A 25,321-nucleotide genomic window follows, 5' to 3' on the forward strand; every position below is an offset into this window, starting at 1 on the left:
TATACAAACAATATAGCACACGGGCCCGGCGATCTACAAACAAGATAACACAAAGGGCTTAAGCGATATCAAAATAATATTACACAAAGGTCGGGTGATATATAAACAATGTAACACAAGGGAGCGGGCGATCTACAAACAATATAACATAAGGGGACGGGCAATATAAAAACAAACAAAACTCAAAGGGCAGGACAATTAAAAAACAATATAACACAAGGGGCCGGGCGATCTGCAAACAATATAACACAGGGGGCCGGGCAATATACAAATAAATACAGCACACTGGGCCGGGCGATCTTTAAACAATATTACGCAAGGGGTCGGGCGATCTACAAACAATATAACATAAGGGGCCGGGCAATCTAATAAAAATATAACACAAGGGGACGGGCGATATACAAATAACATAGCACACGGGGCGGGCGATCTTTGAACAATATTTCACAAGGGGCCGGGCGATCCACAAACAATAAAACACAAGGGGTCGGGCGATCTACAAACAATATAATACAAGGGGTCAAGCGATCTACAAACAATATGACACAAGGGGCCGGGCGATCTACAAATAATATAACACAAAGGGCCGGGCGATCTAGAAGGCATATTACACACAGGGCCGGGCGATCTAAAAGTAATATCACACACAGGGCCGGGCGATCTAAAAGTAATATTACACACAGGGCCGGGCGATCAAAAAATAATATTACACATAGGGCCGGGCGATCTAAAAGTAATATTACATACAGGGCCGGGCGATCTAAAAGTAATATTACATACAGGGCCGGGCGATCTAAATGCAATATTACATACAGGGCCGGGCGATCTAAAAGTAATATTACACACAGGGTCGGGCGATCTAAAAGTAATATTATACACAGGGCCGGGCGATCTAAAAGTAATATTACATACAGGGCCGGGCGATCTACAAACAACAATTACTGCAGATGCCGGGCAATCTTCAAACAATTTCACACAAGGGGCCGGGCGATCTGCAAACAATATAATACAAGGGGCCGGGCGATATACAAACAACATAACACAAAAGGCCAGGCGATCTACAAACAATATAACACAAGGGGCCGAGCGATCTACAAACAATAAAATACAAGGGGGTGGGCGATCTACAAAAAAAAAATCATTAGTGCGAGAAAAAATATTTGTAAAAAGTACTGAGCTGATGATAGTGCAATTTTAGCACGTTTCAGGTCCCAACAGCAAGAAAATTGCTGTGAATAGGTATGGTTTTTTTTTCAATCTTTTTCTATTCACTAATAATACTAAATTATGAAAGGTTAAAATGATTAAACAGCAAATCACCTTGACCTCATACATGTAGCCAAATAACCCTTGTGACCAGATTTAACAGAAGTCTCAGAAAAATCAGCATAATTCAATTTTTTTCAATGAAATGCAAATTAATACATCTCAATTGAAAAGTTTATGACCAATTAATAAAATCAAGGTGCCGAGAGCACTCAGGATCAAGGATTTAAATAATGGAATAAAAGAGGTGGTATATCAGTATAGAATGGCAATAAATTATAAATAAATAAAAGTTATATTATTATTACAATTTTTTATTATCATGATTAATTATACAAAAAATTAAAACGATATTGTATTGTTTCCAGTGCGTGTAATCAGGGACAGTGATCACGGACTTGTGCAAGTCCCTTGTGTATCTCTCCTTCTCTCGATATTGTAACGAAGGTTAAAGACCTATATAAATATTCAGTTTCTGGTTAATGTGAATAATATGATCATACGGTTTTAATTTTTGATGTTCAATATGCTATATTCACGAAGCACTTCATTCTTTATTAACTTTAAGCTTTCCAGCTCATCAGTGTACATGTAACTTGTATTATACTTATTGGGAAGCTATCTACAAACTCGTTAGGCACAGCTGCTGACGGCTACTTTAGTATAAGTCACCATTCTCTTTCACTTGGCACGAAGCCTACTTTATCAAGGACAGTTATCAAACAGTCGTTCAACAAGTCGCAAGCATGAAACTACGCAATGATGGACAATGGGAGAAAACTCTTGCACACACACTTTAGAGCATTGGAATACGAGGTGTAGTCTTTCACCGATTAAAAACGCCACTGTTAAAGATCTTTACATATTTTCTTTCATATTTTTGTCTTATACAGATATATGTTACCATAGTATAGCATTGGTCATATCATGAAATAATGAACACATTATCTAAAGATTTTTCGCGGAGATAAAGTGTTGTTTTTTTTGTGAAGAAATTATTCGGTCCAAAAAGCTTTGTAATCTGAGATTGATATAGTTCATGATGCGCACTGAAAAAAGTCCCCTTTTTAAATTTTAACATTTTTTCTTTGATTTATTGATCGTTTTCATATATATTTCATCATCTTATAGCATAAATCATACCATGAAATAATCAACACAGCATTTAAAGTCTGTTGTTTGGTTTTGATCGCCCAGGCTTGGCGAGGACCGCAATGAATGCTGTACACAGCGTCCAAATATATGTTGTTGAAATAAAGTCGCTATTGTAGAAAAGTTTGAACCTTATATTAGATTTTATTGCAAAATTGAGAAATCAACCAACATGTCATTCTTAGCCCTTTTAAGGGTCCAATAGCAGGAGAACCGATATGGATATGTATATATTCTTTGTCTCTTTTCTGTTCAGCAATCGAACTTCTGACCAACCAGGCTATCACTACCTTCAATCCGGGGACTGATCGTAAGGTCGAGATGGTCGATATACAGAATTATGCTCTCAAAGGAATGGCAACGATAATTTATCTCTGAAAATTCAAAAAGAAAATTTGGCTTTTATGTTTACAAGTCTTAACTACAGAATCGGTTTCAAAGGAAATATGTTTTTTTTCAATCGATGTACTCCAAATGTTTAATGACATCGTTGGACCAGGACAAATGATAATTTTACATTAATGGTTGCTATGGCAATGGTTCAGTTTTTAGAGGAAGTTCAAGAATCTTGTGTTTATGCAATTTTTCTGCACTTCTGAAATAATTGATACTAGAATGTATTTCAAATGAACAGAAACAATAATAAACATAATAGCACGTTGATCTCATACGTTTTAAACACACGTTTCAACTTATTAAAATTAGTCACATATTTTGATTGTGATTATACTATCAAATATCACAAATTTGATCTCCTGAAAAGAAAGATTTTTTTCTGTCCTGAACAAATATTACATGCATGTAACAAATATATAACACAGAAGTATATTTTTTATATAACAATTATATAGCAAACAAGTATAATATATATTTCACTGAAATCAGGGGAGCGTGAAAACCATACCTTTAACTACAAGTAAAATTGTTCTCAGAAACTATAGATTGATATTTCATGTTGTCGGAACAGGTATTTGGATAAAGATGAACGTAATACACACACACTTAATTATAATGATCTTCGATATTTCAAAGTCGTTCCATTAAGAATTACGATAGCAAAGAATGATGTCTTGTAAAGGGTCTGCCAAACAACATACTATGAATAACATCAAAAAAAGGGTCGTCGTGTTGTGACTCCGGTCATAAATATCATTTTAATCAGAGACGTAGCTTTTCCAATATTTGAGCACATCCGGTGTTCGGAGTCGATAAGACTTCCAGCTATACACAAATGTAACATCTCCATTACTATATGAACTATTACAAATCCAGTTATTTACGGGTCGAGCTCGACTCGAGGTTATCCACATGTATCAAACAACTATGAGGCTTTCTGGCATTCTTTTCTCTGCTTAGACCCCTTGGGGATCACGGGATGATCATGCAAAGTCCACTATTTACAACAGTTAGGCTGGAAGCCGAGTCACGGGAGTATATTATGTATACATGTGTATGTTGTATTCTACAATCATACCGTCAATCATAACTGCCATTGATAACTTTCGCCCGTTCTCCTTTGCGTGTGAGAGTGTTTGCGATTACCGATTTTTTTCTTTTCTAAAGATATACACCTCTGGTATTTAAACTCATTCACACATTTTCTTGGGTTGTAATCGGATTAGCGCACCCCACTGACCACGCTTGCCGGGGGTTCGCCCACCGAGGCCTATCGTCCTTCACATGGGGTAAGATAGCCTAATTATAAACATATATAGAGAGAGATAGGGTCCCATTCCCTGTTGACCTCCTTTTATGTATAAACTCTTGCTAAATATATTTTTTTTAGCGAGTGATCGTTGACATTACCAGGATGTACGTCAGTTCAGAGTTCTTACGTAAGCACGTTCTATCCAACACTATACTATTACAAAAGTTTGTTCATATCTTAACCCTCCGGAGCAACACACCCCAGTGTTAGGAGAACACATAAATTGGCTGTTGCCACGTAAATAGCTTAAGTCGACTTTCCCCGGATAGTTTAATTCAAGAGTTTGTGGCAAAGCCTTAATATTGCTTTTATATCGTAGTATGCTCTAAGTTGTTATATTCTGGCATAGTTGTTAGTAGAAAATAACTGTCTCCTAAAAGAACAGAGAATGATCGATACTTCCAAACTAAACATATTGTCAAAAGTAACAACAGCTTCTCATAAAGTTTTTTTTTTATATCAACACTTAATAGTCATTGTATTCAATTTTGTTTAAGTAAACCTATTGAAAGTAAATACATATACATATTAACTAGATTTAGGATAACGTCTCAAAAATTGAATATAGAAATTTGGAGACATCACAACATCATACGCAGAAACAGGATTTGTACCCACATAATTTGAGAGATTTAGAAGACGAGTTCCATTTTATTTTGATTTGTCCATTTTATATCGATTTAAGGCACATATTAATCTAAACATACTATTACAGAAAACCCTCAATTTTCAAATTAATGCAATTACTTGCATGTAGTAAAAATAATGTTAGAGAGCTATCCAATTAAAGAAAATATTCATATTACGCATTTAAGAGGTGATAAATATAGGTCAATGTATTGTGGTATTTCATAACTGTAGTGTGTTAATTAAGTATTGAACAAATTATTGAACATTGTTTCATGTATACTATGATGTCACTATCCCGTCTTCTGATTATGCTTAGAGAATGCTGTATGTATATGTTTATGTACCTATAAGCCTAAGGTCTTATGACTAATAAAGAATGAGAATGCTTGTCAACGGGTGGTCCAGTGGGCAGTGTCCGGAGGTTTAGTGGGTGGGCAGTGTCCTGAGGTTTAGTGGGTAGGCAGTGTCCGGAGGTTAAGTTTGGGTAGGCAGTGTCCGGAGGGTTAATGGTCGGGCAGTGTCCGGAGGTTTAGTGGGTGGGCTGTGTCCGGAGGTTTAATGGGTGGGCAGTGTCCGGAAGTTAAGTGGATGGGCAGTGTCCGGAGGTTTAGTGTGTGGGCATTGTCCGGAGGGTTAGTCGGTGGGCAGTATCCTGAGATTTAGGGGGTAATTTTAGGTAATTTTCAAATAAATAAGTGTTTTGTTTTCTCAATAATTTCCTTTCCAATTTATATTTTGAGCTGAAATTTACAACTTTACTTATTTGAGTACACCGATATAAAATGCATATTCACTACATACTTTTCCTTTTGTTTATACTGAGTTATGGCTATTGAACACTTTTTAAATTTGGCAACTTCATATACCTCTTTATCTTAAGTGAATTAAAAGGTGCAGGACGGCGTTTATATGCTATAAGTATATGATAGAAATAGTTAGCACGCCGGTCTCGTGACCGAAGGGTTGCGGGTTCGAGGCACGGCACGGCACTTTGTTGTATCCTTGAGCAAGATACTTTACTGCGCTTGTTCCAGTCTACTCAGCTGTAAATGAGTACGTAGTTGGGCAGTGCTAGAATTGTAGAAAGCTAGCTGTGAGCGCCGAAATGGCAGCACCGGCTGTATGCTCATTAGGGAGTTGAGAACGATGTTGGCTGGTTGCAAAGGCCCTTTTAAACCACGGATAATAATTTGGAAACCGCTTTGAGACGACCTACGAATTAGATTGTGATAAAGCGGTATATAGCATATAAAATGTGTTCAGCACCTGTGGCTGAAGTGAGTTCCAGGTCCTGATTTGTTTTCTTATTTATCAAAGTTAACTTACAAATAAAAAAATGTCATTTGCCACCAAAACTACAGTAAAATGATTAGTTTAATATATGGAGATTGATTTGCTGGTAATTTTAAGTATCCTAGCTTCAAGGAACCTATCTGTCTGTTTTAATCGTTTAATTTAGCCCATTTCATTGTTTTATCCATTGTTGTGCCTATTTCCAATGTTTATGCGCTGATTGTACATAAAAGGCATTTTGGGATAATTATGTAACATAGCATAGATATTGGTCATATAATGATATTTAATTTGTGAAAGTTTCATACTTATCCCACAATGCCTTTTCACTTAATTCTTTTTCTTTTGTTTTGGAATACACGGACTAAAGTGGATCTCCTTGCTCAACACCAAATACTTCCTCATCCTCCGCCCACTCTCTCTCTCCCACCCAAATTATATCTTTCCCTCACTCACTAACTTCCAATTAGAAAACGACACCTTGAGCATGGAGTATTTAATCAGAGGTAACCTTTCACAGCAGATACCTCCATTATCAGAATACAACTGCCGAAGTAGCAGTCTCCTATCAGAGCTAACCATGAAATTGCTCGTGTAGATGAAAGTGTACTATTTGTACACGTAAAAATATACAGTCGCTTCACGACAAAAACTAAGATAACGGCTAATCAGGGGTTACGGGAGCTTTGATTACACATCAGGGCACTTCCGTATTTGAAACAACAACAGCAACGGTTGATTGATTGATTGATGGGGCTTTACGTCCTTGTTCCGGTTATAACCGAGCCTAGGACAACAACAAAAGAGGGGGGGGGGGGGGTTGATTGCTGCAATCCGCCTTTTGAGTGTTGCCATAAAGTTCTAAAATGGAGGATATGGGTACCTAACGTTCTTGTTTCTATAATTTAGGGATTGCAATTTTGACTGTCACTTAAAACCCTACACTAGTCTAAATATATAACCTATACTCCGTGGCGGTGGGAAATCGTTCAGTTTTTATATCAAATAAAATATTTCTACGCAGGTGTGCAGTTTTTATAACGTTAAATATAATACTACAACAATTTTTACTCTCGGTCATTCTAAAGGGAGACATTTGAGCGCGTTCTGAACAATTGCATATGCATTATGTTTTAAAATGGGAACGAAATACATAAACATATGATATATTTTGGCTAATTCAAAGTTGCGTAAGATGGTAGGTAACTCTTTATTGTTTAATTCTATATCAGGTAGACCAATTACAGTTAATCCCTCCCGACTACCGCTACTGATCCCTATAACTATCGCTACCAGTATTGGTTACTACTCAGATCAACGGTCTACCGACTGTCTCCTAAAATGCATTATTTTATTGATGAAAAACGCTTTACAGAATGTATAGTCTATGTGTAAATGGAATGTGTGCCCCACCCCACCCTTTTCACTTCAACACTACCAAAATTTGCGTTGGGGTTCGATCTATCCACCGTGTCTTGGAAACAGTTGAGATCTCAACAGTTTAACCCTACAATGCTGAATAATGAAAAGAGAGGGATAAAAAACACATTGGGAACTTGGTTTCATTTGTTTAAAAAGCGTAGATCTAGCTACCATGGGGGGCTGAGGTGATATGCCAAAAAGGGGAAGCTGGGTGATAAATATTAGAAAACCTACTCCTCTAGACCACTCTGAGGCATAACTGGGATGGGGAAAGCTGTATAAGGACGGTATGAACTGTTGTAAAATTTGTACTGTGTGAAATAAGTAATAAGAGCGTAGCTCTCGGGCACCGAAGCTCTTTAATGGTAACAGATGCGTGCGTAAACAGAGTTGCTTCCCTTTTTTACACGTTGCCCGGAAGTAGCCCTCCAGTGGGAAAACCGGAAGTGTATTCTTGACTACTAGCCAATGAAAAGGGATAAAACCAGGTATTCCGACCGACGTCTGATGATATGACGACGATGTGGTGTTGGGTTACTAGGGAAATCCGCCATCTTGGATCCAAGATGGCGCCTTAGCAACCCAATGAACCTACGGCCCTATCTCTTCGTCAACTCATCATGTGCGTTTGGAATGTGACGTCATCGATTTTAGTGTTACAGACTGAATTATATCCCCCTGTTTACAATAGACGTACATATGTAACAGAATTAGCTCCCTCGTCCTGTTTAGTTTTCTGACTATTTAACCTTCTGATTTCAGGTATTCCCTCCTTTGGGTATTATGTCTCTCTGTGTGTCTTGGTTGGCAGAAGAACCCTTGCAGGACGAGAAGAATTACATACAGGAAAGAAAAGAAATCGAAATTAATTGTACATTGTTTTCAATAGGTGTGTGTATTGTGTGTGACGTCATCAATTTGGCATTTACCGACGGAATTAGCTCCCCTTGTTTCTAACTTTTACCTTCTGATTTCAGGTATTCTCTCTCTCGGCGACACTGTTTTTCTTTTTTGTTTTTTTTTCTCTTTTTCTTTCCTTTTCTCCTCTTTTTCTGCTCTTTTTTTAATCATGTATTTTCATTTTCCTTAATAATCTTATGCATAAAACATATTTAAAAACAATAAATAGTTACAACATGCGTTATTTACAATATAAATCTCACGGCATATTTACAATGTTTTCGAGTGTGGTATTCATCTTAGATGAACTTTGTTTCGTGTAGGAAGTGAGTGTATCGGTGCTCTGGCAGTTGTTGTAGCAGGTGGTGTTGCGTCCTTGTTTGAACTAAAAAATGGAAAATTAAACTAGTCTTCCACTGGAAGACGAAGTTTGATTGAACTTTCTGTAAAACAATATCTACTGAGGGATCAATTGAGATGACGTAGAGGTCACGGGGTTCAGTATTCAGAGTAACATGAGTGCACCAACAACAAAAGATACAAAGCTATACATATAATGCATAGAGGGAGGGTTCAAGTGATGTTGTTTAACAGAATTTCAATCAAACTTCGTCTCCAGTGGACGACTAGTTTACTTTTCCAATTTTGTAAAATCAACCTACTAAGGGACCCCTTGAGATTTTAGAGTTGATGCATTCACGTTAATATATAAATGAAAAACAAACAATTCTATACATTTTACCTTTTATGATAACGTATCAGCATTTTTTCATATATACATGAACACCAACACATCTGAATTGTTTGTTAACATGACGTTTCAATGTTTAATTCAATGTTTGTGATGAAGCAGAAAATTGCTCCAGAAGTCTAGTACCTACATTCTCTGTCACAGAAGACTGAATGTGGGATGAAGGAATGCAGTGGAATTTCCGAAAAGTACATTCTTTGCTCCAGCCTGCAGTCTGTAGGATGGTAGCGATGGGCACGTTTGCAGCTTTAGCTGCTGTCATAGATGCACTCCGTGTGCTATGTGGTTTGTACATTGATGTGTCTATGCCAGATTTCTTTAACATAAGTTTAAAGATGGAATCGTACTGATGAACAATTGTGGCTCTTCCTTGCGTAGAACTTAATTCCTCTCAGGGTACTCTTTTAACACTGTCACAACACATACTGATGAGTCAGTTGGGAATGCATACAACACTATTGGCGGCAGGTGCCGACCTGATTTGAACTGTTTTAAAAGGTCACCAATAAGTATTGGTTATATCATAGGAATCGAGCAATATGTTAGTTATTGTACGAGAGGAGCGGAGCTACTTCTCGAGCGCGTAGCGCTAGAGATGTAAGCTCCGCCCCTCGAGTACGATAACTGACATATTGCGAGGCCTATGATGTAACCGACTTGTCGCATAAAGTGTCACGTAACAATCTAAGAGAACATTTGGTCATTAGAAGAAAAAAATTGCAACATGTCGGACTTCATCTCAAACTCGAGGCCAAGTTTGGCACACATTGACTTTGACGACATGGACGATATTCATTTGTCTCAGTCGATGACTCGCATTGAAAGTGGTCCAGAAATTGGTAAAAATTGAGGGCGCTACATGTCAAAATGGTAACTCAGATATTAAGCCTACTAATGTGAATATTAACATGCCTACAGAAAAGGACCATGTTCCATTTGCTGATATTTCTAATATGCCCAGAAATGTGTTTCACAATTGCCAAGTGTCTTTTAATTAAAAGACCGACTAGTACCAGTTTATGCTAAGACTTTAACTTACAAAACGGAAAAAAGATGGACCGTGGAACCTGTCTATAAAGGCGCAATTTGTTGAATTGTTTGCAACAATGTTGCTTAATACAATGTGTTTGAACTCCCTGTATTTGTACAGGGACGTATACTGTCCCTGATTTGTATATTTAGTTATTTCCCACGGTGTCGGTATCCTATTAACATTCACTAAAAGGCCACTGTTCACTTTCATAGGCTGACCAATGAGAATGGAGAATTCTATTGTATTCAGTAGAGGGGAGGAGCCTCACTAATACCATATGGTATTAGTAAAACTGTGTAAAATAGGTTGGTTATACCATAGCTAGATCAAAGGGAAAGTGACACGTCTATGCGACAACGATTGTTACTTGGGACTCTGTCACAGTAATATTGCGAATGTCTAACAAATGGAGAGTCTGGCACCTTTGGCCTGTCAATAATGTTAGAAGCATAACTAATTTAAGTGACAAAAATTTAAGGGAAAAATTATGTACAGGTGAAAGGGTTTGTATATATTGTAAAACTAATGAAACACTCCAAATAGTGGAATATCATGGCAATGCTGGACGAGCATGAAATATCCCTTTCATAAATGAGTATATTGTCTATCAAAGAAGTATTACTAGTTAATTCTAAGAATGAATTGATACATGACTTAGTTGTATTTACACTACTGTAGCCTAGCCCTTTATGAAACATGTTGGATAAAAATTCTAACAAGTCTGTTACAGATGGTTGAAGTGGATCCACTGTCCTTTGCGCGCAAAAACGACAACAATCTGCGGATATGCACCCTATATTGTCTCTGTGTTGATGTCCTCCATGATGCGAGAATGATGTCTGTAACTTGCGGCGAAACACCTTGACGTTGCAGGCATTCCCTGATAACCTGTAGGCTATCAGACGCAGTTTCCGCAGTGGATGTTGTCAGGCTGGGTTGTTTCGCAATTGTAACAGTTGTAACCTGTTGGGCAGGATCACTGGTGGGGCTATAATCAGTTTCAACATTTTGGGAAACCACGGTTGTGTGGTCCACATGGGTGCAATAAGGATCATCTCCGTCACATCCGTCTCCACTTTCTGTAGAACTCTTCCTAGGAGACTGAAAGGAGGAAATGCATAGTATAAAGTTTCATATGACCATGTCAAGCTAAAAGCATCCACAGTTTTAGCTGTAGGATCAGGCAGATATGACACATATTCATTCACTTGTGCATTTAGTCGAGAGGCAAATAGGTCTATGTCTGGTATCCCAAACTTGTCACACACATCTTGAAAAACATGTACATTTAAGCTCCACTCGATGTCATCATAAAATTTCCTAGATAATCTGTCAGCCTCTATATTAGTAACCCCTGGTAAGTAGCACACAGACAACCAGATGTCGCGTTCCTTGCACCATAACCACATTTCTCTACTCAAGTCATGCAAGTGAGTTTTTTTACCTCCCATATAATTAAGCGTACGGGCTGTGTGGTTGCGGGTTCGATGCGCGTCGGCGTCATTTTTTTTGTATAGAATCCCTCATACTATCACCGGAAAGCTTTCTATACTCTTTATTTTTTATTTTCAATGGTTGTATTTGAAACTTGATTTTTTTTAAGAAATTTTAATATAAAGTTATATTAATAGATAGATAGATAAATCAATCAATATGAAAAAATGTATTTGAGACAAAACTTATTCAAAATACAAAAACAAATATGCAGATGCTGTTGATTCTGTATTGTATTGTGTCCTTATTTTGTCCATATTCGTCCACATTTGTCTGCTATTTGTCCACTTTTTGTCCACCTTTGTCCATATTTGTCTACTATTTTTCCATATTAGTCCACTACTTGTCCACTATTTGTCCATAGTTGTCCATATTTTTCCACTTTTGTCCACTATTTGTCCATATTTTCCCATACTTCTCCACCAAGCCTTAATCACCAGCCCAACATCTCCACCCTGCCACATTAAACAGCCCCACCTCTCCACCCAGCCAAGGCCTAGCCCACCTCACCACTCAGCCGAAGTCACCTGCCCAACCTCACCACCAAGCCGAAGTCACCAGCCCCACCTCCCAACCCAGCTGAAGTCACCAGCACAACCTGTACAACAAGACTATCTCACCGGCCCCACCTAATCACCAAGGCGAAATCACCAGTCTCATATCTCCACCCTGCCATATTAACCAGCCCGACCGCTCCACACAGCCAAAACCATCAGCCCCAGTTTACCATTCAGCCAAAGTCACCAGCTCCCCCTTTCTTCAAGCCAACGCCACCAGCCCCATCTCACCAACAAGCCAAAGTCACCAGCCCCACCTCGCCACCAAGCTAAAGATACCAGCCCCACCTCGCCACCAAGCCAAAGACACCAGCACCATTTCTACATCCTGCCACATTAACCAACCCCCCGTCTCCACCCAGCCAAAGTCACAAGTCCCACCTCTTCACATTGCTAAGTCACCACCAAGTCTCAACACCAAGCCGTACTCCTCGCCACCAAGCTAAAGACACCAGCCCCACCTCGCCACCAAGCCAAAGACACCAGCACCATTTGTACATCCTGCCACATTAACCAACCCCACGTCTCAACCCAGCCAAAGTCACAAGTCCCACCTCTTCACATTGCTAAGTCACCACCAAGTCTCAACACCAAGCCGTAGTCATAAACCGTACCTCACCACCCAGCCACATTAACAATCCCAACTCAACATCCAGCCAACGTCCCCAGAACAAGCTCTTCAACAAGCAAAAGTCACCAGTCCCACCTATCCATCCACCCAAAGTAACCAGCCGCGCCTCACCACCAAGCTAAAGTCACAAGCCCCTCCTCTCCACCCAGCAATAGTCACCGGCCCCACCTCTCCACCCAGCCAAAGTCACCAGCCCCGCCTCTCCAACCAGCCACAATCACTATCCCCAGCTCGCCACATAGCCAAAGTCACCAGCACAATCTCGTCAATAAGCCAAAGTCACCAGCTCCACCTCGCAACCTAGCCAAAGTCACCAGACCCTCATTGGTACCAGGCAAAAGTCACCAGCCCCAGTTCACCACCTAGCCAACGTCACCAGCCCAACAAACCTGTCCACCACGCCACAGTCACCAGCCCCACCTCACCACCTAGCCACATAAACCAGCTCCACCTTTCCATCTAGCGAAAGTCACCAGCACAACTACTCCACACTGCAAAAGTCATGAGCACCACTTCACTCGTTCACATTAACAAGCCTGACCTCCTCACCAAGCCAAAGTCACCAGCTACACCTCTCTTCCCAGCAAAAGTCACCAGCCCCACCTCACCACCTAGCCACATAAACCAGCTCCACCTCTCCACCTAGCGAAAGTCACCAGCACCACCACTCATCACTGCAAAGGTCATGAGCACCAGTTCACTAGTTTACATTAACAAGCCTCACCTCACCACCAAGTCAAAGTCACCAGCCCCACCTTACCACCAAGCCTAAGTCACCAGTCCCACCTCTCCGCCCACCCATAGCCACCAGCCCCACCTCACCACCAAGTCAAAGTCACCAGCCCCACCTTACCACCAAGACAAAGTCACCGGCCCCACCTTACCACCAAGCCTAAGTCACCAGTCCCACCTGACCACCAAGCCAACGCCACCAGCCCCATCTGCCCAACAAGCCAAAGTCACCAGCCCCACCTCGCCACCAAATTAAAGACACCAGCCCAACCTCGCCACCCAGCCAAAGTCACAAGCCCCACCTCTTCACATTGCTAAGTCACCACCAAGTCTCAACACCAAGCCGTACTCATAAACCGTACCTCACCACCCAGCTTCATTAACCATCCCACCTCAACATCCAGCCAAAGTCATCAGCCACACCTCATCACCAAGCCAAAGTCCCCATCCACAGCTCGCCACATAGCCAAAGTCCCCAGCACAAGCTCGTCAACAAGCAAAAGTCACCAGTCCCACCTCTCCACCCACCCAAAGTCACCAGCCCCACCTCACGACCAAGGTTAAGTCACAAGCTCCTCCTCTCCACCCAGCCAAAGTCTCCGGCCCCACCTCTCCACCCAGCCAAAGTCTCCGGCCCCACCTCTCCACCCAGCCAAAGTCACCAGCCCGTCCTCTCCACCAAGTCAAAGTCACCAGCCTTACCTCGCCTCCTAGCCACATATACCAGCTCCACCTCTCCACCTAGCGAAAGCCACCAGCACCACCACTCCACTCTGAAAAAGTCATGAGCACCACTTCACTCGTTCACATTAACAAGCCTCCCCTCTCAACCAAGCCAAAGTCACCAGCCCATCCTCTCCACCCAGCCAAAGTCACCATCCCCACCTCGCGACATAGCCAAAGCCACCAGCACAAGCTCTTCAACAAGCCAAAGTCACTAGCCCCACCTCAATACCCGGCCAAAGTCACCAGCCCCAGTTCACCATCCAGCCAAATTAACCAGCCCCACCTCCCCACCCAGCGGCAGTAACCAGCACCACCACTCCACACTGCCAAAGTCATACGCACCACTTCTCCATCCGTACACATTTACCAGCCCCACCTCTCCACCCGTTTGCGTTAAAAATTCAGTGCACTCAGTGATGCGTTACATAATTCCCTCGCTTACATCTTTATCGTAGGCGAGACGAAACTAAACGACTCGTTCAATCGGGCCCTTTTTGAAACCACAAGTTTTAGGGAGTTTAGGAAAGATAGAACTGGACATGGTGGAGGTATCATGTGTTTTATTAAGTCCCATCTCCCTGGAGATTTAAATGTTGACATGAACGTAAATGACAATATATTATCCAATATTTGTGATATCTTTGATATGAAAAACACAATTAAATCTCCAACATGTTTTATAAAAAAAACGCAGCCCTCATCTGTTGATGTCATTTTAAGCAAGAGTACATCTTTTTATTTAATACGTTTGCTTTTAACTGTGGTCGGGACTGTTTTTAAAGGGAAATATAAACCAGTTATGAAAGAAAAGAGGAAATATAGATGATATAAAAATGTTGATGAAAAAACTTTCAGTGATGATATTAGTAAAATCGCTTTCCAGGCAACTTACGCTTTTGATGATGTTGATGATATTTATTGGGCCCATGAAAAACTTATCACAGACATTATTGATGAACATGCTCCTGTAAAAGAAAAAGTAGTAAAAAAGAAAAGGTGTCCATTTTTTAATTCAAACTTGCGTAAAGCTGTGTAACGCATGCTTTTTAACAAATATACTGGTTGCAAATCAGCCCCTAATTGGGAGGCATATCGTAACCATAGAAATTATGTATAAATTACGTAAACAATCTATGCGCAACTTTTTTTTCGAACGCTGTGCAGGTGGTCCAAAATCGACAGATTTCTGGCCCACCATTGAACTATTTTTAGCAAATAAGGGCTCTGCACAATGCAATAATGTAATTTTAAAGGAAAATGAGGCCATTATCAGCGATCAAACAGAGGTCAGCTATTTTTTTAATATTTTTTATGTAAATTTTGCTACCGATATTGGTACAGAAGATTCTTCTGATGAACTTATATTAAAAGAGATAAGGGCACACAATAATGATCAGTCAAAGATTTGTGTTAATCATGTCTCTCCTTTCGTGGTTGAAAAGGCTATCTCTAAGGTGAAGGCGAATAAGGCCACTGGTATCGATGGCATATCTTCAAAACTCCTTAGAGCTTGTTGTACTGACATCAGTGTGCCTCTGCCTTGCAGACTCAAGGAGGCACAGGTAGTTCCTGATTTTAGATAAACAAAACTACCGACCAGTCAGCATTTTACCTTGTATATCGAAAAGATTTGAAAGAACCATGTGTGATCAACTGACTGCTTTTTTTAGTAATGTTTTTCATCCTTTCCTTGCAGCCTTCCGACCAGGATTTGGGTGTCAATCCACCCTGTTGCGACTTGTTGAGGATTGGCGTAGAGCCCTGGACAACCATGAGTATGTCGCTGCCATACTGATGGACCTATCCAAGGCTTTTGACTGTCTTCCTCATCCTGGCTGGAAGTGCTGAAGGGGTACCCCAGGGTTGTATTTTAGGACCTTTGCTTTTTAATGTATTTATAAATGATATGTTTTTATATGTGACATCCTGTAAATTATATAAGTATGCAGACGATAACACTGTCAATGAATCAAATAAAGACCTAGATGCTTTAAAACATACTATTGAAAATGACTGTCAAAATTTAATAGACTGGTTAAAATTAAACCAGATGTGATGAAGTGACGTGGATATGGGGTGTGGTTGCTAAGGAAATCCGCCATTTTGGATCCAAGATGGCGCCCTAGCAACCGCATGAACCTACGGCCCCATATCTACGTCACTTCATCATGTGTTGTTTTTTTTGCGTTTGACGTCATCAATTTAAGTGTTACTGACTGAATTATCTCCCCCCTGTTTCCAATAGGTGTGTATTTTGAGTGTGACGTCATTTTGACGGAATTAACTCCCCTTGTTTCTGAGTTTTTAACTTCTGATTTCAGGTATCGCATCCATGGACTGTCTCTCTCTCTGCAATGCTTGACAGACCTGGTCTTTTCTCTCTTTTCTTTTCTTTCCTACTCCTTTTCTGCTTTTTTTATCATGTATTTTCATTTTCCTTAATAGCGAGTGCAGCGAGCTCTTTTTGTATCGTATGCGTGGTATATATATAGTTCAAGCAAAAATCTATATATAGTAACACAAAACGAAACTACAATACTATGCGATCTTTTTTCTTTACATCGTGCAGAACGGACTTTAAAATTTGCGACGCTCTGATTGGTTATTAATAGATCAGAAGCTAAAAAATCACCGTTTTAAACATCTCTGTAGGAATAGAAAATATGTTTCACATCGTTACTTATTTGCGTGAATTTTCCAAACGTATTCGTGAAATGTTTCTTCATTAAACGGGTTTAAAAATTAAAGTTTCGACATTTTTGACGAATTAGGTTAAGCAATAAAAATATTTGTGGTCTGAAAGTCGCGGGCTTCAAAATTTGCCACATTCTGATTGGTTGAAAAGACCGGAACAGATCAATTTCGCCGGTAGAGTCGACTACTTCGCCGGGAAATAGGAACACGGGAGGGTAAAGGCCAACTCAAATGATCGACAAGAGTAGCCATGGAGCAAATTTTACCAGTTTTGCCCTTTCACAGACAGGTATTATGTTTGACTCAAAGGTCTACTGATTTCAATGTGTTTGTCACTCTATCAACAAGAAAACAATCGCCAGCTTCACGAAAGCTAGGCCTGTGCAAGTCTAGTCGGTTTCAGTGCAAAGGAGATGTTTATCAACGACAATGCTGATGTGCCGCCTTGGTTATGTACGCGCATAAATGTGTACTTTTATGTGGGTTAAAGGTAGGTCAAATAATGTATGCTTCGCCTACTTTGTCAGTTCGAATAAGTTTATTGAGCAAGTTTATTAGTTTATTGGCTGAAACTGGTAAATTTTAGCAAAGCAAGCCTAAATATCAACTGTGTCGCATTGTATGTACAGTAATAGCTTCTAGCTTCACTTATTCAACATCCATGTTAGAAGATTTCCTACACTGTAAATTTTTTTGAAAAATGTCGTTTTTATAAATTTAGGAAATATATATATACATTATAATTTTGAAATATTTCAACATTAAAAAATAAATTCAAGAACAGAGCAGCCTCAAGATTTTCTAAATGAAAATATAACAAAACATAACAAGTAGGAAGTCAACACTTTTACCAGGGTTTTTGCCAGCTATTTTGGGAAAGGGTCCCTGACTGCCTGAGCAGGAATTGGGATAATATCATCGGCATTTGGCAAAAATTGGGAAATTTCATCAGTGTCCCCAGGTTAAGGGAAAATTTTAGTTTTGATAAAATAAAACCTACAATGTGATTTGCAAAAAAAACCATCCAGCTGTTTCTCACAGTAAAATGTATAGCAATAAATAAACACATCAATTTTCAGTGTTTTTGTTGATTCAATTTCAAATTCTTGTTATTTTTGTACATTTGTTTATATTTTGAATGAACAGTGTACATATAAAATAATGACTGGAAACTCGTATGAACATGCTTCTAATGCCAATTGGGAAAATAAAGACTGAAATTGGGAAAATACAGGGTCATATTCTAAATATTGTAATGAATCCCTGTAACAGACCCTGTAAACACCTGGCAAAAACTCTGATTACATAACCTATTTCTTGCATCTGTGCCAATGTGGTCTCATTTGATGACTAAATACTGGCATATGAAATAAAATGTTAATATATTGTATGAGGGTTCTTATTATGGGAATTAAAGGGTTTGCTCCTGTCAACTACAAGTAAATGTAGAGATTCAACTGGGGAGAATCTTGATTACTTAATAACCTTATGTACAGATTTGAATTGCATTTTATGTACCAGTATAATTATGTGTGCATTCGTATCATGCAAGTATTGATTTTTGACAATTATACTGCAGAATCATAATCAATATAAATGGAAAACTAAGGATCTTCTTATTTTACTGGTATATATCTTAGAATAAAAAACTTGTAATCATTTTTTGCACATTGCAAATTGTATACATATTTTGTTCTGAGCCTAGCATATTCTTGGTTAATACCGGTGTAAAAGGTGAGGACATCTTGGTAGGCAGTGAGTATTACATTGATGATTTGTGAACTTAACCTAGAAAACTTATTTTATTTAAGTCTTGGTGTTGACCTCTTGTGAATGCCCTTTGTCCGTCATAGTAACCACTTCAGTTAATTTTTGAAGGAAAGTTCCATGGTCAAATGCAAGTCAAATTTATGAATTACACGTGGATCTAATCTGCCAGGAGTTTGAGCCCAAAACAGGTCAAATTGACTAAATTTTCAACAGTCTTCTTATTCAGGCACAGAGATGCTAAAATCAAATACTCTTCATAGACAGAAAGGTCCTGTAGGCCTATTTCAAATTTATGAATATTTTGCTACCTCTGGATCATTCATTCCTCCTTGAGAAAAAGTGAATATTTAGGCTAAAACAAAAACAAAAATGTTTTTCAGGCAATATTCCAGAGAAAAATAGGGTTGGTCAGTAAGTAGGCAATTTTATGGGTTTTTTTAAATTATTATGGATCAATATATACTTACAGGGTAATTAAAAATGTAAGAAAAATGAATTTCTATGCATTACAATTGTTATTATTCTGTCAAGAATGTGGTCAGGATCCCATGACCATAACAGGGAAATGATCTTCATGGATACAAAGTAGGTGATAAAATGTTCCCTAAGGTCCACAGGAAAAATTTAAGGTTAGGTAGGTCATGATCAGATTATCCGAAGCATATGTAAATCTTGTTTTTGACCTTACTGTAGTTTATATGGGGAAATAACACTTTTGGGTACAAATTCAAAGTTGGTTGGAATGACTATATATAGCAATCATGTGACTGAATTTCGATGCTATGAAAATTAAGAACCTGGCCCTTCCCTAGGGCCTGTAGGGAGGGGCCAAAGAGGGCAAATTGGCTGAAATTTCAACAATCTTCTTCTTAAGATCCAGATATGCTAGAATCAAACACTAGGTCCTAAGTCGCAATATCTGAAATTGTTATTTCATTACTCATGTGTCGTTCATTCCTCCACTACATGTACATTTTGTATATCATTTTTTCTGAAAATTGTCAGCAATATATACCGTATGTCAGACAATTATGTACCTGCCAAAAATGATATATCAATAATATATGGTCACTCCCAACATGAATTTCTCTCAAGGAATTAGAAAAGCCTTTTTTGGATTAAATGAACTTTTGTTCTGTTTTTGTTTGATTTTCACATCATTACAACAAATAACATAATTGCATTGCAACTCAGGTCCATGTATCTCTTGTACAATGTATAACATAAGATCACTGTTGTATAAGTATCATTTCTGTGTTGTATGCTTTAAGTTTAAAATATGTTCAGTGAATAACGATATAATGCTTTCTTACATTACAATGTAAATTATGACCACCTCCCCACCCAGCAACCCACCAGCCCGCGACAGTCAGCAGCCCCACCTCTCCACCCAGCGACAGTCACCTGTCCCACCTCTCCACCCAGCGACTGCCACCAGCACCACCTTCCCACCCAGCGACAGTCACCAGCCCCACCTCTCCACCCAGCGACAGTCACCTGTCCCACCTCACCACCCAGCGACTGCCACCAGCACCACCTTCCCATCCAGCGACAGTCAACAGCCCTCCCTTCCTACCCAGCACCTTCCCACCCAGCGACAGTCACCAGCCCCACCTCCCCCCCCAACACCTCCCCATCCAGCGACAGTCAACAGCCCCCCCTTCCTCCCCAGCACCTCCCCACTCAGCGACAGTCGCCAATAGGGAAATCTGAACAACTCCACCCAGCGACAGTCACGAGCCCCACCTTCCCATCCAGCTTCAGTCAAAAGCACCACCTCCCCATCCAGCGACAGTCACCAGCACCACCTCTCAAACCAAAGAAAGTCACCAACCACATCCCCCAGCCAGGACCACCCCACCGAGCAACAGCCACTAGCACCACCTCTCTACCCAACGACATTCACCAGTCCCATCTCACCACCCAGCGACAGTCACCTGCCCCACCTCCCCACCAAGCGACAATCATCAGGACCACCTCCCCATCCAGCGAAAATCACCATCCCCACCTCTCCACCCAACACCTCCCCACCCAGCGACAGTCACCATCACCACCTCCCCACCAAGCGACAATCGACAGTCCCACCTCCCCACCCACAAAGCGACAGCCACCTGCCCCACCTCACCACCGAGCGACTGCCACGAGCACCACCTTCCCACCCAGCGACAGTCATCAGCCCTCCCTTCCTATCCATCACCTCCCCACCCAGCGACAGTCACCAGCCCTACCTCCCTAACCAGCACCTCCCTACTCAGCGACAGTCGCCAGCCCCACATCCCCACCCATCAACTCCCCAGCCAGAGACAGTCACAAGCACCACCTCCCCATCCAGCGACAGTCACCAGGACCACCTCTCCACCCAACGAAAGTCACCAACCACATCCCCCCCCCAGCACCTCCCCACCGAGCGACAGTCACTAGCACCACCTCCCCACCCAGCGACAGTCACCAGCACCACCTCCCCACCAAGCGACAGTCGCCAGCCCAACCTCCCCACCCAGCGACAGTCAACTGCCCCACCTCAGTCACCATCTCCACCTCCCCACCAAGCGAGAGCTACAAGCCCAACCTCCCCACCCAGCGACAGTCATCAGCACCACCTCTCCACCCAGCGACAGTCACCAGTCCCATCTCACCACCCAGCGACAGTCACTAGCCCCATCTCACCACCAAACACCTCCCCACTCAGCGACAGTCGCCAGCCCCACCTCCCCACCCAGCGACAGTCACCATCTCCACCTCCCCACCAAGCGAGAGCTACAAGCCCAACCTCCCCACCCAGCGACAGCCATCAGCACCACCTCTCCACCCAGCGACAGTCACCAGTCCCATCTCACCACCCAGCGACAGTCACTAGCCCCATCTCACCACCAAACACCTCCCCACTCAGCGACAGTCGCCAGCCCAACCTCCCAACCCAGCTACAGTCACCATCACCACCTCCCCACCAAGCGACAATCGACAATCCCACCTCCCCACCCACAAAGCGACAGCCACATGCCCCACCTCACCACCGAGCGACTGCCACGAGCACCACCTTCCCCCCCAGCGACAGTCATCAGCCCTCCCTTCCTACCCATCAACTCCCCCCCCAGCGACAGTCACCAGCCCTACCTCCCTAACCAGCACCTCCCTACTCAGCGACAGTCGCCAGCCCCACATCCCCACCCATCAACTCCCCAGCCAGCGACAGTCACAAGCACCACCTCCCCATCCAGCGACAGTCACCAGGACCACCTCTCCACCCAACGAAAGTCACCAACCACATCCCCCACCCAGCACCTCCCCACCGAGCGACAGTCACTAGCACCACCTCTCCACCCAGCGACAGTCACCAGTCCCATCTCACCACCCAGCGACAGTCACTAGCCCCATCTCACCACCAAACACCTCCCCACTCAGCGACAGTCGCCAGCCCCACCTCCCCACCCAGCGACAGTCACCAGCACCACCTCCCCACCCAGCGACAGTCACCAGCCCCACCTCCCCACCCAGCACCTCCCCACTCAGCGACAGTCACCAGCCCAATCTCCCTACCAAGCACCTCCCCACTCAGCGACAGTCGCCAGCTCCACCTCCCCACCCAGCGACAGTCACCATCTCCACCTCCCCACCAAGCGAGAGCTACAAGCCCAACCTCCCCACCCAGCGACAGCCACCAGCCCCACCTCCCCACCCAACACCTCCCCACCCAGCGAGAGTCACCAGCTCCATCTCCCCACCAAGCGAGAGCTACAAGCCCAACCCCCCCCCCCAGCGACAGCCACAAGCCCCACCTCCCCACCCAACACCTCCCCACCCAGCGCGAGTCACCATCTCCATCCCCCCACCAAGCGAGAGCCACCAGCCCCACCTCCCCACCCAGCACCTCCCCACTCAGCGACAGTCACCAGCCCAATCTCCCCACCAAGCACCTCCCCACTCAGCGACAGTCGCCAGCCCCACCTCCCCACCCAGCGAGAGTCACCATCTCCATCTCCCCACCAAGCGAGAGCCACCAGCCCAACCTCCCCACCCAGCGACAGTCACCAGAACCACCTCTCCACTCAGCGACAGTCACCAGTCCCACCTCACCACCCAGCGACAGCCACAAGCCCCACCTCACCACCTAGTGACATTCATCAGCACCACCTCCCCATCCAGTGACAGTCACCAGCACCACCTCTCCACCCTGCGACAGTCACCAGCCCCACCTTCCCACCCAGCGACAGTCACCAGCACCACCTCCCCACCCAGTGACAGTCACCAGCACCACCTCTCCACCCAGCGACAGTCACCAGCACCCCCCTCCACCAAGCGAAAGTCACCAGCACCACCTCACCACCCAGTGCGAGTCAAAAGCCACACCTCGGTACCCAGCACCTCCCCATCCAGCGACAGTCACCAGACCCACCTCCCCACCCAGCAACTCCCCACCCAGCGACAGTCACCAGCCCCACCTCTCCATCCAGCGACAGTCACCTGTCACCCCTCACCACCCAGCGACAGCCACCAGCACCACCTTCCCACCCAGCGACAGTCATCAGCCCTCCCTTCCAACCCAGCACCTTCCCACCCAGCGACAGTTACCAGCCCCACCTCCATACCCAGCGAAGGTCACCAACCACACACCCCACCCAGCACCTTCCCACCGAGCGACAGTCACCCGCAGCACCTCTCCACCCAGCGACAGGCACCAGTCCCATCTCACCATCCAGCGACAGTCAATATCCACACCTCCCCACCCAGCACTTCCCCACTCAGCGACAGTCGCCAGCCCAACCTCCCCACCCAGCGACAGTCACCATCACCAGCTTTCAACCCAGCGACAGTCACCAGCACCACCTCACCACCCAGTGACAGTCACCAGTCCATCCTAACCTATCACCTCTCCATCCAGCGACAGTCATCAGCACCACCTCCCCACCCAGCGAAAGTCACCAGCCCACCTCCCCATCCAGCACCTCCCCACCCAGCGACAGTCACCAGCCCCACCTCACCACCCAGCGAAAGCCACCAGCCCCACCTCACCACCCACCGACAGTCATCAGCACCACCTCCCCACCCACCGACAGTCACCAGTACCACCTTCCCACCCAGCGACATTCACTAGCACCACCTCCCCACCAAGCGACAGTCATCAGGACCACCTCCCCACCCAGCGAAAGTCACCATCCCCACCTCCCCACCCAACACCATCCCACCCAGCGACATTCACCAGCCCAACCTCTTCATCCAGTGACAGTCACCAGTCTCATCTCACCACCAAGCGACAGCCACCAGCACAACCTTCCAACTCAGCGACAGTCATCAGCCCCGACTTCCCACCTAGCACCTCCCAACACAGCGACAGTCGCCAGCCCCACCTCCTCACCCAGCGACAGTCACCAGCACAACCTCCCTCCCAAGCGATAGTCGACAGCCAAATCTCCCCACCCAGCGACAGTCAACTGCCCCACCTCACCACCCAGCGACAGTCACTAGCACCACCTCACCACCCAGCGACACTCATCAGCCCCACCTCTCCACCCACCGACAGTCATCAGCACCACCTCCCCACCCAGCGACAGTCACCAGTACCACCTCCCCACCAAGCGATATTCACTAGCACCACCTCCCCACCAAGCGACAGTCATCAGGACCAACTCCCCACCCAGCGAAAGTCACCATCCCCACCTCCCCACTCAACACCTCCCCACCCAGCGACATTCACCAGCCCAACCTCTCCACCCAGCGACAGTCACCAGTCCCATCTCACCATCAAGCGACAGCCACAAGCACAACCTCCCAACTCAGCGACAGTCATCAGTCCCGACTTCCCACCTAGCACCTCCCCACACAGCGACAGTAGCCAGCCCCACCTCCTCACCCAGCGACAGTCATCATCACCACCTTCCCACCAAGCGACAATCGACAGTCCCTCCTCCCCACCCAACACCTCCCAACCCAGCGACATTTACCAGCCCAACCCCCCCACCCAGCGACATTAACCAGCCCAACCTCTCCACCCAGCAAAAGTCACCAGCACCATCTCCCCACCCAGCGACAGTTCCCACCCAGCGACAGTCCCCAGCCCCATCTCAACTCCCAGCACCTACCCACCCACCGACAGTCACCAGTTCCATCTAACCACCCAGCGACAGCCGCCCGCCCCACCTCCCCAACCAGCAACAGTCACCAACACCACCTCTCCACCTCTCCAGCCAGCGACAGTCACCAGCCCCATCTCAACACCCAGCACCTCCCCACCCACCGACAGTCACCAGTTCCATCTCACCACCCAGCGACAGCCACAAGCACAACCTTCCCACCCAGAGACAGTCATCAGCCCCACCTTCTCACCCAGCACCTTCCCTTCACCGAAAGTCACCATCCCCACTTCCCCACCCAACACCTCCCCACCCAGCGACATTCACCAGCCCAACCTCTCCACCCAGCGACAGTCACCAGTCCCATCTCACCACCAAACGACAGCCACCAGCACAACCTTCCAATTCAGCGACAGTCATCAGCCCCGACTTCCCACCTACCACCTCCCCACACAGCGACAGTCACCAGCACCCCCCCCCCCCCCCCCCCCCCC

The 25,321-nt window shown here is 44.1% G+C and overlaps 2 protein-coding genes across 2 annotated transcripts in view; both read left to right on the forward strand.

Annotated features, from left to right (window-relative positions):
* Window positions 1-9,846: 9,846 nt before the first annotated feature.
* On the forward strand, window positions 9,847-14,357 carry LOC110462020 (extensin-like). Its single transcript, XM_021515794.1, has 4 exons — window positions 9,847-9,961; window positions 12,291-12,630; window positions 12,987-13,164; window positions 13,974-14,357. Exons 1-4 carry the CDS (start codon window positions 9,847-9,849, stop codon window positions 14,355-14,357), a joined length of 1,017 nt encoding a protein of 338 aa, XP_021371469.1.
* The window catches only part of LOC110462021 (mucin-2-like), a 13,875-nt gene continuing 2,907 nt past the window's right edge, over window positions 14,354-25,321 (forward strand). Inside the window, exons 1-8 of the mRNA XM_021515795.1 lie at window positions 14,354-14,595; window positions 15,842-15,857; window positions 20,108-20,980; window positions 21,199-22,120; window positions 22,224-23,110; window positions 23,242-23,594; window positions 23,639-24,654; window positions 24,751-25,242. Coding sequence (XP_021371470.1) covers window positions 14,354-14,595; window positions 15,842-15,857; window positions 20,108-20,980; window positions 21,199-22,120; window positions 22,224-23,110; window positions 23,242-23,594; window positions 23,639-24,654; window positions 24,751-25,242 — 4,801 coding nt within the window. The remainder of the gene's footprint in view (window positions 14,596-15,841; window positions 15,858-20,107; window positions 20,981-21,198; window positions 22,121-22,223; window positions 23,111-23,241; window positions 23,595-23,638; window positions 24,655-24,750; window positions 25,243-25,321) is intronic.

The sequence above is a fragment of the Mizuhopecten yessoensis genome, unplaced genomic scaffold, assembly GCF_002113885.1.
Source record: "Mizuhopecten yessoensis strain PY_sf001 unplaced genomic scaffold, ASM211388v2 scaffold10725, whole genome shotgun sequence".
NCBI classification, from domain to species: Eukaryota; Metazoa; Mollusca; class Bivalvia; order Pectinida; family Pectinidae; genus Mizuhopecten; species Mizuhopecten yessoensis.